Below are 11334 nucleotides of genomic sequence, written 5' to 3'. Positions count from 1 at the left end.
GTGGTGTCTCAGGATGTTTTTTTCTTACAATGTAACTGTAAGATTACAGTCTGATGTTTGATTTTGTCACTCAGGTGTCCTGCTCATCCACGGCCGGAAGAAGCTGCTGATCCTGCCCTTCTCTTACAAAGGAGCCCAGACAACACCCCAAAGCAGCCAAAGGTCCTGGCAGCTGCTCTTCCTACAGCTGGAGAGGCAAACCCTTCATCAGGAGCCAGCACAGTCCATCCACGAGCCACTCATTCCTGGGCAGAGATAGGATCTCCTGCTGCCACCCGCACAGCCACTTTATGTGAGGCTGAAATGAAGGCGTAGCAGCAGAACAAGACCTGCCTCTGCTTTTACCACCTGCTTTACCTCCTGTTGCCTGTTTATGAAAGCTGGTGTTAGCATTCGTCATAATAATAATAATAATAATACCTTGCACTTCCCAAACAACCATCCAACCATCCATCTGCAGCACTTGAGTTGCTGGCAAACCTTTAATTAGATTGTGCCTCCCACCACCCCCAGGAAGGAGACAAACATTATCACATTTTTTCATTAGCACTGAGGCTGATGATGAACCTTCAGGGAGAAGATGTTGCAGTTACAGCTGAGAGAAAGAGAACAAGATAAAACCAAAAATATAAAATCAAATTCAATTCAGGGTTTAGCTTGAGGAGCTGGAGGGAGTTGGACACACTTCAGTCTTTTCCTAGGAGTAAGAAGGGGTATATTCCTAAAGAATTGAAATGGAATCACATCCATTCGTGCCAACAGTGATTTTAGCATGCATGGAGTTTCAGTGACCTGCTAGGGGATTTTGGGGGATTTGTTATCTTTTCTCCCAACTACCCATCAGAGTTAAATCCTCATTTTTCTCATGGGGATGGTTTAAAAGAAACCTCCTTTCCACAACTGTTTACGGCACTGAAAACTTCCTTCACTGTCTGCAACTTAACTTGCCCTTTTCAAAGAGTCTTTCTCTTTGGTCTTTACTCTTTACTGGCCCTTTATGGAAAAAGGCACATTGATCCTCTGTGTAGGTACTTTCCAGCTGGGCCTTGCTCTTCCCATCACTCTCCAGCTGCTGGACTCCCACTTCATCTTTCCCCACTTTCTCCAAGGGCTTGACTCCTACAGCTTGGGAAGCAGCTTCTTGCACTTTGTGGCAGTGGTTTGTAGAGGTAGGTGGTTGCAGAAAGGAAATTTGAGCTCGAAGAGGTCCTCTTCAGCAGATGGTGCTGCTGCAAAAAGGTATGGTTCTCATCCTGCATTATTTTCAGGGGTAGGTCTGTAAGGAAGAACTCCCATGAGGGCTGTGTTTCTCCCTATGCTTGGATTTAATATTGAAACAAGTTCCTAAGCTCAGGCTTGGGTGAAGCTGCCATTTGTGGAAGCCCCTTTGCTGCTGTGAGCCTCCCAGGACCCTTTCACCCATCCCTGTTCCAGCCATCCTGCTTCTCAGGCACCGTTGGAAGTGAGCAGTGATGGGTGTACGGCACAACCTCTTGTTTTCCTTCCTTCCTCCCACTTGATATGAAGATAATGGGAATAAAAGGCTCCTGGCTATGGCTTGGTGGTTTTTCTGCTGGACCACAGCCCATCACCCTGGGGAGGCTGCTTTGCTTCTGTACTGCTCCAGCCTTGGGTTCCTGTGGGTCACTGGCTCTGGGCAAGGCTGGTTCTGCAAGCTTGCTTGGAGTGGGTTTGGCAACACAAGTGAGAGAAATATTCAACTTCCTAGGAGAACTGCTGGCTTGGGGATGTGGCTGTGCCAGGGTCAGGGGCTTGAGCAGGGCTCTGGGGTAATGCTGAATGTTTCTGCACCATCACCTCAATGTTTTGGAAGGACATGAGAACACTTGGGTGGCCTGAGGTATTTATTTGGCTGTAGCACTTGCACTGCTCATCTCTGCAGTCATCAGGGGATGGGCAGCAGCTTCAAGGTGGCTTGTGTCTGTGGCTGCTTGGTGAAGGGCAGCGTTGTTGTATTAGAGAGGAAAAGGAGTGGAAACATGCTGCTGTGTCCTACCTGCCCATCTTTTGGGGGAGAGAGGGCCATGCCCCACATTTCTCAGCTGCTGTGGGCTGGGAGGGGAAGCTCACAAAGGCTCTGCTCTGGTTTGTGAACTTCTGGCCCAAAATCTCCTGTCCTCAGGCAACTTTTATAAGATTGGACCTCCTAAAAGGTTATCATGTCCCTGGCAGCCCAGTTCACAGACTTGCAGCAGAGCCCTGTCAGACCTTACTGCTGCCTTCTCTCTGCTTGGCTCTTTCCCCAGTCATGCCCAGCCCCATCTAACAACTGAATACACAGGGTTGCCATGGGAGCAGGAATTGGCTGCTTATTCTGATTTTTGTGGCAAACTCCAGGAGAGTTGTCGGCTGTTTTTTTAATAGCAGACAGGAGGTGGCCCAGGTTGTGAAAGGTGGTTGACTCAGGGTGCTTTGAACTGGCCCATGGAATGTTCAGCTCCAAACATCCTGTCTGAGGGGTACCTCCCCGTGGTGGCTTCTCCCTTTATCAGCCTCTTCTGAGTAATAAGCTCCTTGCTGACACATCTGGAGAGGGAGGAGGACAGGCAGGAGTCACAGGTAAACTCTTCCATCTGTACATTGGCGAGCAGCTGTGCCATGGCTGCTGGAACTTGAAAAGAAGGAACATGGGGAGAACATCCATGAGAGACAAGGGTTCATTGTGATGACAGCTGTGGGTGAGGCTGGTGGAAGTGGTGCTGATGGTGCCAGAAATCTCTGGCTTTAGCCATTTTTTGGGGGGATTATTGTGTTTTGTAGCTGTGTGATGCAGAGTCGTTCAGCCTGAAGAGGAGATGGCTCTGGGGGGCCCTTGGAGCCCTTTCCAGGGCCTGGAGGGGCCCCAAAAAGCTGGAGAGGGACTCCTGGAGTGCCAGGACAGGGGGAATGGCTTCCCAGTGCCAGAGGGCAGGGATAGATGGGATATTGGAAAGGAATTCTTCCTTGTGAGGAAGGTGAGGCCCTGGCACAGGCTGCCCAGGGAAGCTGCGGCTGCCCCTGGATCCCTGGAAATGTCCAAGGATGGAGGAGGAGTCGCAAAGAGAAGACCCTCCCAAATGTCTGCAGCAGCCAGGTGCTGAGCTTGTCCTCTGCACACATGCTGGCTGTCCTGAAATGCTGATGGGTGCTTGTAGGGAGTGCTGGCACATCCAGAGGGACAGCAGCAATCCCCTGCACTAGAGCAGGTGGGGTCAAAATCATGGATGGTGATGGATCTGGAGCTGCAGTGGCTCCAGGGGAGAGCCTGGGAGTTGGGCAGGAATGCTGTCCTTCCCAAGCCAAGGCTGAGGAGGCTGTGAGCAGTCAGGCATGGCTCTGCAAGGACAGCAGGCAGCTCCCGGGGGCAACTGAGCAGGAGCATCACAGCCTGGAAGCTGTGGAGGGAGAAGGGCAGCTCAGGTAATGACTTCTGTCTGCTGCCATATTTCAAGTGCTCTGACAGACAGAGCAGTTCCCAGGAGGAATAAATAACCTGGTGTCTCTGCTCTTTGCTGGCTGCCACTTCCTTGGAGCTAAATGAGCTTTTATGTGAGCATGAGCTCCAAAGCTGGAGTGGGAAAAGCCGCTGGGTCAGGGGTGTCAGGGTTGGGCTTGTTGGGCTGCTGGAGGGGCTCTGTGAATGTGGGGGTTGTTTTTCTGTGCTTCAAATATGTGAGCTGTGCAAGTGGACTGTTGCTTGGAAACGTCTGGTTTTGCTGCAGAATAGTGGCTGTTTTATAAAAGGAGGTGGGATTTTTTTTTTTTTGGTGAGCGAGCTACATGCAAAATGCAAACTTCTGCTTGTCTGATGGTGGTTTGGGCCATCTCTGCTACAAGAGGGATGCCCCAAGACATGACTGGATTCTTAGAAGTGTTAGAAGTGTTCAAGGCCAGGTTGGAAGGGGCTTGGAGCAACCTGGTCTAGTAGAACATGTCCCTGCCTATGGCAGGGATTTGTAAAGAGATGAACTCTAAGGTCCCTTCCAGCCCAAACCATTCTGGGATCTGTGGTGGCTTTTGAAGGGCTGTTTCCAGTTGCTGGGAAGCAAAGGAGACTCGTGCCAACTCCCCAGAGCCTTGCTGGATTGGGCTGCAGAGGTGTTGTGAAACAAGGGGGTCCCTGGTGCTGCAAGGAAGAGTGAGGCTGCTCTGCTGGGGAGAGGGATGGTCAGGGTAGGAGAGTCCACGGACAGCTCTGAAACAGCAGTTTGGGTCTGCTGGTAACTCACACCAAGGGGGACACAGCAGGTGGATGTGGAGCGACAGACCCCCAGGTTAATCCTGGATGCTGGTGTGCCTTGGAGCAGCCTCTGGGGCTGCAGGTGGGACACGTTTGTCATTTCTGGACTCTGGGATGTCTCTGCTCTCCTTCTCTCCTCCACTTCATCATGCCAAATTAATGTTCTTCACATGTCTCTCAATCAGGGTGTACTCCAATTTCAGGCTGTTGCCCTTGCAGTCACAAGTAGGACAATGGTAAAATTTAGTTATGTATCATGCAGTTGTGCTATGCTTAAATGTGCTTTATTGTTAGACACTTCAGATGTAGATGTCTGTGCAAGGAAGAGAAGTGTCCTGGCTGGAGTGCCCAGGGTATAATCAAGAAAGATGTGGGTTCTGCTGGGGCATCAACCACCTCACCCTAATGCAGGCACCCCAAATAGAGCAGAGAGCCATACGTGATTCCCAGCTCCTGGATGGGTCATTTCTCAGCTACTGGAAAGGCAGTTCAGTAATTTCCATCCTGAAAGGAAACCTTAGCATAGATTTGAGCCTTTCCCAGATTGCCTGTGTCCCAGAGATGCAAAGGATGACAATGGTTTCCACATTCCAATCCTGTGTTTGCCACACAGAGCTGAGCCAGTCTGACCCATGCCAGCTCTGCAGCCATAACCTGACCTGGAACGTGGTGCAGAGCTCTCCCTCACCTCAGGCACTTGCCATGCCACATCCTACCCTTGTTTTGCAGTGCCTAATTACTTTCTAGTGTGGGAGGACTCAGAGAACGTGCTGGGGTTGTTCATCCAGCCTTTGTAATTTGCTTTGGTATTTCTAAACACAGTGAGGATGTGATCTGTGATGCAAGGGCAGGTCAGTGTGGAAGCCTTGGAATGAGTAATGCCTTCCTCTGTGCACATCCCAGCTGCAGAAAAGGACCAGAAAGCCCATGAGGAGGAGAAAAGTGAGTCCTCATTAGGTGGTAGAAGCTTACAGAGAGCAAGGAGCTCAAGAGGTCTTTCTGGAGGGAATAAGACCATCCCCAGGTAAAACAATGCTAGAAACACTTTGATCATTATTTATTCCTTTCTGTACTTGCTACACTGGGATTTTTCTAAGGAATCTTTTTATGGCTGAAATACTTTGCAGGATATAAATTTGCTGTATCTTCGCTCCTCTCCATCCTACTTGGTTGGTACTCTGGCATTGGTTTGGCTTGGTCAAGGATTTCTTTATGCTTCTTCCTATGGAGAGGAAATCTCTAGTGTCAAATCACCACTTGTGTGCCACACAAAGGTTGTGTGGAATATGCATAAGGCTCTTTTTCCAGATGTTAATGGTTCCTGGGTTGCCTCCTCCTGCACAGCCCAGAAAAGCCTTCACTGGCTGGAGCTCCTAATCCAGCACTGGATTCACACCCTGGTAATTGCCTAGTTTGGAGCAAGTTTATGGTCTAAGGAAATAATTGTCATGTTGCTTTTTATTAGTAAAAACTTTGTTGTGCTTCCTCTTCTAGTAGCTGTTACACTTTCTTGGGCACTACTGTATTGTTTTCTGGCATAAAGTTCTGTTGATTTTGTATGCAGCCACATAAATACATACATACACACATACACACAGTGGTGCACAGTGGCAGTTTCCCTGTGCTGATTTCCCATTTCTGGTATTCCCTGATTCTGGTTTGCACCTGAGCCATGTGCACCTGCTCTGTCATGCTGTGGATCCCTGAGGATGCTGAGCAGCCCAACAACTCCCTTGGGGAGCTTTTGGTTGGTCCTTAGGCACTGTTTGTCCTTGCAGGTCCAGAGAATGAGCCTAATGCCAACAACTTTTTTGGGCAGTGCTCTCCGGGGCACTTTCTTCTTCGCCTTTGGCCTGTGGTGGTCGGTGAGGTACCCCCTGAAGTACCTGAGGAGGAAAGGGGGTGCTGAGGGCCAGCCGGGCCGTGGGCACGCGGAGCTCTTCGAAGGCGCAGTCAAAGCTTTCTTTGCTCTAGTAGGTAAGAGAGAGTGATGGTGAGTCTGTGCCCCAATATCTGCTAGCACAGCAGCAACTCTTCCACAACACTGGGCCTGTTTTAGTGGGACTTAGGAACATGCTTGTGGCACACCCTGGGACAAGGAGCTTGCTGTTATTCTCCTGGGCAAACACCAGCAGAGGAATTTTACAGCTCCACACCTGCAAAGAAACATTCCCTCAGGCTTGTAATTTCCCCATGTATAAGGAAAAGTGACCTTTTCTATCTTTGTCCAGGGATACTGGTGGAGCAGTTTGTCCCCACTGGTCCCCACCTGCAGCTGTACAGCCCCAAGACGCACAGCTGGACTGACCTCACCCACTGGCACTACTCCACCATCTACCTCTTCTTCCTCCTCTCCGGCATCACAGACGTGGTCTCACACTCCCCACTCAAGCTGCCCCCTGGCTCAGACCGGCTCTCGCTGTCCCTGGCTCTGCTTGTGGAAGGTGAATTGTACCTGGTGCTGGGGGAAGACACAGAATAGGGAACTGCTGCAGTGCTCATGGGTGTGACAGTTCCTGGGCAGTCTGGGGGCCACAAAGGCAGACCTGGAGGGAGTGTGGATGCACGATGACACTGGCTTTGTGACAGTCACCCCCCTCCCTGCTCCTCCTAAATATGGATCCAACCATAGCTGGATGCCACAGGGGATGCTTGAGGGATCTGTGCTTCTCCTGGTGGCCAGCAGCTCTCCCACCCTGAAGTTACAAAAAGGTGTCATCCCCCCACCTTGGTTGGATGCAGAGGGACAGATACAAAGCTCCCCACCATCTTTTGAGCTCAAGGTGCCCATCCCTGTGCTCCTCCTGCAGCCTTGGCTGGGACACAGGGATCTCCCCAGGTAAAGGGGCTCGGAGACTCCCACAGGTACAGGGAGCAGAGCTGAGACAGTGCTGGGGCTGCCTGGTGGTAGCAGAGGGAAGGTGGTGACAGCAGCTGGTGGCTCTCTGGTTCTTTTCCCCAAGGCAGATCACGGCAAGGCCTGGAGCCTAAGAGTGAGTTTTCAGACGATTTTTAAGAGAAAACCCCAGAGTGTCCTTTGCTAACACAAGGTGGATCTTGGCAGGTTTGCTCTTCTGTTTCCGTGACTACAGTGATGCTGTGCTGGACCAGCACCTCCACTCCCTGCTGGCCATGGCTATCTTTGCTGGAGCCCTCTGTGCCCTCCTAGAGGTGTTCCACCGAGACCATATCATCCTGGAGACATTCAGGACCAGCTCCTTCCTGCTCCAGGGCTCTTGGCTTTGGCAGGTCAGTGTCTATACAGCATTCTCCTCAGATCTTTGCACCTAGGAAGCTGAGTGGAGTGGAGTTGCCCCTGTAGGCACATCTGTTGGGGTTAAACTTCCAGGATGTTCAAATATCTTTGTAAATAAGAATAGGAAATGAGGCTCAGTGCCACAGCTGCCATCGTGAAGTGCATGTGTAATGTAGCAGCGTGGACAGACCTGGAAATGAATGGAAAATGGAAATTGGAGCCCATAGGGGAAGGAAATCACAATCATGAAATTTTATTAATTTTATTAGGTCCATTTTCTTCCTCTGTTTGTTCCAAGTAACTGGAAACATCTGGAAATCGCTCATGTAATCTCCAATCTCTTGGTCTAGGGGGAAATGCACAGACTGGCAATGTCACTTTTTGGATGCTGCCCTTTTCCAGCATGCTGGGCTTGCACTGCAAGCCCTAAGGATTATCTGCAGAGAATCCATCCCCTCCTGACACCTTGTGTCAGTGGTTGGGGAAGCCAAGGGCAGTGTCGCAGGTGTTACTTGGGGTTACAGTGCTAGTCCACAGTCAGCTGCAGCAGGTAGGCTAAAATCAGGAGGAAAACAGGAGGGATGTGCTAAAGTCTGACTTCTCTTTCATCTGTGACCAGATTGGGTTTGTGTTGTCCCCTCCGTGGGGAGGACCAGGCTGGGACCAGAGCGACTCCAGCAACCTCTTGTTCCTCACCATGTGCTTCTGCTGGCACTACCTGGGTGCCCTCGCCGTGGTGGCCGCCAACGCTGCTGCATCCCGCTGGTATGAGGGGTCCTGGCACAGGGCACGGGCTGGGCAGCCACGAGCAGCACCCAGCTCCAGGAGTGGGCTGGGAAATCCATGCACCAGTGTGTCATGGGATAAGGAGTGTGGGTGTCCATATGTACACAAGCGTGGCTTGGCGTGAAGGAGTGGGCTCCGTGCTGCCACAGAGCAGCCTGCCCACGCAGGGTAGGGTGAGCCAGTGGGTCTCACTACCCACGAGTCCTTGACCATTGTCACTGTCTCTCCTGCAGCTGCAATGAGTCCTGCCAGCTGAAATTTGGGGACATTGATGTGGAGTTGGACTGTGGCTTGTGCCTCCACAGAAGGAAGAAGAGCTCCGGTGGCGCCTTGCTGCCAGAGAGCAGCTTGGATGACAAATGAGGCTGTGGTGGGCATGGAAATCTCTTCCCTGATGGTTTAGAGCTCTTGAGATGAAATTTTTAATTAGTCTTGATAAATTACAGCAGCACTTTACAGTGGAGCATCAGAAGTAGGAGACAGGACCCTGAGGCAGAGCATGACAGGAGATGCCAAATCTTTCCTTGTGCATCCCTTTGGTAGACACGAGTTCTTAATTCTCTGAGCTGCAGCTCAGGCTGCAGACTGCAGGACTAGTTTGCTGTTGGAGTCCAACTGGAGTGGCAAACCAGACTATTTTTTCTAACATTTCCCTTCTGCTTCCTCAGAAGGGAGCCAAGCCAGCATTCAAAGCTCCTGGTGGCTGTCGTTCTCTCTGGGGTTAATGGAGAGGGTTTTGTACTAAGTTGAATGTACAGACTATCTGTGATCACCAATAAAGTGCTTTAACACATCTCCTTCATGGATCTCTTGAACACCCTGCTGCAGGCTAAGGCAATGTTGGCTTCAAAATGGTTTAGGCAGTGGAGGAAATATCTGAAGGGTGGGACTGTGAATGATTTAATGTGGATAAATCTGCCCAGGGAAGGAGGGTGGCCAGTGGATGGAAAGGATGGAGGGCAGCTGCTCTCCTGCTTGTTTATCATCAGAAACTGGGTTAGGCACATGAGCCAGGGGTTTGGTGTTCCTGGGAGATGGGATGTTTGCTGGGCAGGGGGCTCAGCTGAGAGACCCTTGAAGCAAAATGATGGTTCCAGCTGGCTGGGGGTGGGTGTATGGATGGTCTTGGGAAGTGTCTGAGAGCCCTGCAGTCATTTCAATCTTTCTCCAACACCTTTACTGGCTCCTTGGAGCCAGTCACTTCCAAAGGAAACCTTCCAGTTAGAGGGTGTCTGCCTTGCTGTTGGAGTCTCCTTTTGTTTGCAGCAGAACAGTGTGGGGAGATCCTTCCTGAGGAGAGATGGAGAACAAAACTGAATGTAAAAGATAGCATTAGGAGACTTAGTGAAAGAACATCACTAATCATCATCCAAAAGTTCATAATCAGTATCTAAAATGTTTGTGCCATGGCTGAGGGCTGGACTGGGTGAACAGGGGAGCACCAGCAGCATTGATTTTATTATATTCCAAAACCTTTACTGTATTCCCCTAAGAAATGCAAGAGCCAGTTTAGTCTGAACACATCCCTGATGTGCTGCACAGTCTGGGAGGAAAGAAAAATTCCTCCTGCCTCAGACCAGTTGCAATTCCCAGCCCCATGGGAACTCCCTGGAAGAGTGAGTACTGTCTATTTAATTTTTAATTTTTCATTTTGTTTTTATTTTTTTTTTTTTTTTGTTTTATTTTGGGGGTTTTTGTTTGGTTTTTGGGGTTTTTTTTTGTGGGGTTTTTTTGTTTGGTTTTTTTTTGTTTTGTTGGGGTTTTTTTGTTTGTTTTTTGGGTTTTTTTTTTGTATTTTATTCTTATATTTTCTCCTTTTGGAGCAGGGCTGGAAGAAGACCAATGCTTTGTGTCCAGAAAAAAGCCTTGAGGAGCAGAGAAAACCAAGTAAGGCAGTACTTTGGGCTCCCACATTTGGCAAGCACACCCAGAGGATGAAGCAGGATGCCTTCCTGAGCAATGGTTTCTCCAGGACCTGGCTGCCTTTAAGTTGCACTGGTGTGGATTCCAGTACTGTAGTGAGAGCTTGCATTGCACCCCATGGAGGTGATGTGATCCCATTGTTAACAATCCTCCTGGGAGTAGAAGTGGGGTCATTGTGTCAAGTTGTTATAGACTGGCTGCCACTAATGGGAAGCTCAGTGCAGAGGTTACAACCTGGTGTACTGAGCTTGGATTGAAAAGAAGGGGATAAACAATCTCTTTCCCCTTTGATCCACAGATGTTACTTTTTTCCTGGGGTTTTTTTTTTTTTTCTGCCCAAATGTTATCTTTGCAGTGCTGAATCTCTTACTGAGGGTTTTGGTGCATAAAATGTTGGAGTTTTTTGGTGATGTTTCTTCTTTATTTGAATAAATATAAGTAAGAGCAAATAGTAATCATCGTGCTGTGTGTTTTGACAGGTTCAGTGGGATCACACTCCAAACCCAAGAAGGTTTCTTTGAGCAGAGCAGCCAAAATTACCTGTTACCATGTTAGGTGATAGAGCTACCCCATATTTGATACATGACTAATGTTCATCATGTCAATAAAGTAGAAAGAAGATACGACGTTGTTGAGGCTGTGGCTGTGTTTGTTGTACAGTTCCCAGCTAGCCTGGGTATGGGATTGATATTTCCTGTAACATCTTCTCTCCCAATGAAGCCTGAAGGGAATAAAACTCACTGAGTTGAGAGTCAGCCCATGGCAGGGGGTTGGGATGAGATGATCTTTAAAATCCCTTTCAACCCAAACCACTCTGGAATTCCATGACCAGACAAGATTCAAGTGATCAGTAAAGACCCCGTTGTCCACCCAAAGCGTTGCTAGTCATGTGCTGTGGACACAGGAACCCTGAAATAGGTGGGAGGTGGACGCATGTTTCATTGCAGTCCCTGCTTCTCCAAGGCTGGTTAGGATGTGTGCCTGTGGGAGTTTAATTACAGGGGACCTCATTATTTATCGTACACAGACCTGGCAGATGCTGTTCCTGTTATTTTTCGACAGAACATTCAATTCCTTGTGTAGCTCCTGGTCTGTCTGCACTGTTGGTCCCCAGGGAGATGTAGAGATG

The 11334-nt window shown here is 49.5% G+C and overlaps 1 protein-coding gene across 2 annotated transcripts; it reads left to right on the top strand.

Moving 5' to 3' along the window:
* The first annotated feature begins 2550 nt into the window (after positions 1–2550).
* Positions 2551–8995, top strand: LOC132083596 (transmembrane protein 45B-like). 2 transcript variants are annotated; one of them, XM_059488367.1, is made up of 6 exons: positions 2551–2580; positions 6019–6217; positions 6472–6684; positions 7305–7489; positions 8116–8261; positions 8516–8995. In XM_059488367.1, exons 2-6 carry the CDS (start codon positions 6028–6030, stop codon positions 8643–8645), a joined length of 864 nt encoding a protein of 287 aa, XP_059344350.1. In that variant the 5' UTR covers positions 2551–2580; positions 6019–6027; the 3' UTR covers positions 8646–8995. The 2 variants fall into 2 exon arrangements, with proteins under 2 accessions (XP_059344350.1, XP_059344349.1); XM_059488366.1 differs by lacking the exon at positions 2551–2580 and adding an exon at positions 5155–5264.
* Positions 8996–11334: the final 2339 nt, after the last annotated feature.

The sequence above is a fragment of the Ammospiza nelsoni genome, chromosome 24 (assembly GCF_027579445.1).
Source record: "Ammospiza nelsoni isolate bAmmNel1 chromosome 24, bAmmNel1.pri, whole genome shotgun sequence".
In the NCBI taxonomy this organism is placed as follows: Eukaryota; Metazoa; Chordata; class Aves; order Passeriformes; family Passerellidae; genus Ammospiza; species Ammospiza nelsoni.
Note: the sequence above shows the minus strand (reverse complement) of the source record. Positions and strands in the feature narration are given on the sequence as shown.

What these genes read in the sequence shown, in the direction of transcription:
- LOC132083596 (XM_059488367.1), top strand. Translation starts at nt 6,028, where the DNA reads ATGAGCCTAATGCCAACAACTTTTTTGGGCAGTGCTCTCCGGGGCACT. An exon ending in CCTGGCTCTGCTTGTGGAAG is followed by an intron (nt 6,685 to 7,304) that starts GTGAATTGTACC and finishes GGATCTTGGCAG; the next exon opens with GTTTGCTCTTCTGTTTCCGT. An exon ending in AACGCTGCTGCATCCCGCTG is followed by an intron (nt 8,262 to 8,515) that starts GTATGAGGGGTC and finishes TCTCTCCTGCAG; the next exon opens with CTGCAATGAGTCCTGCCAGC.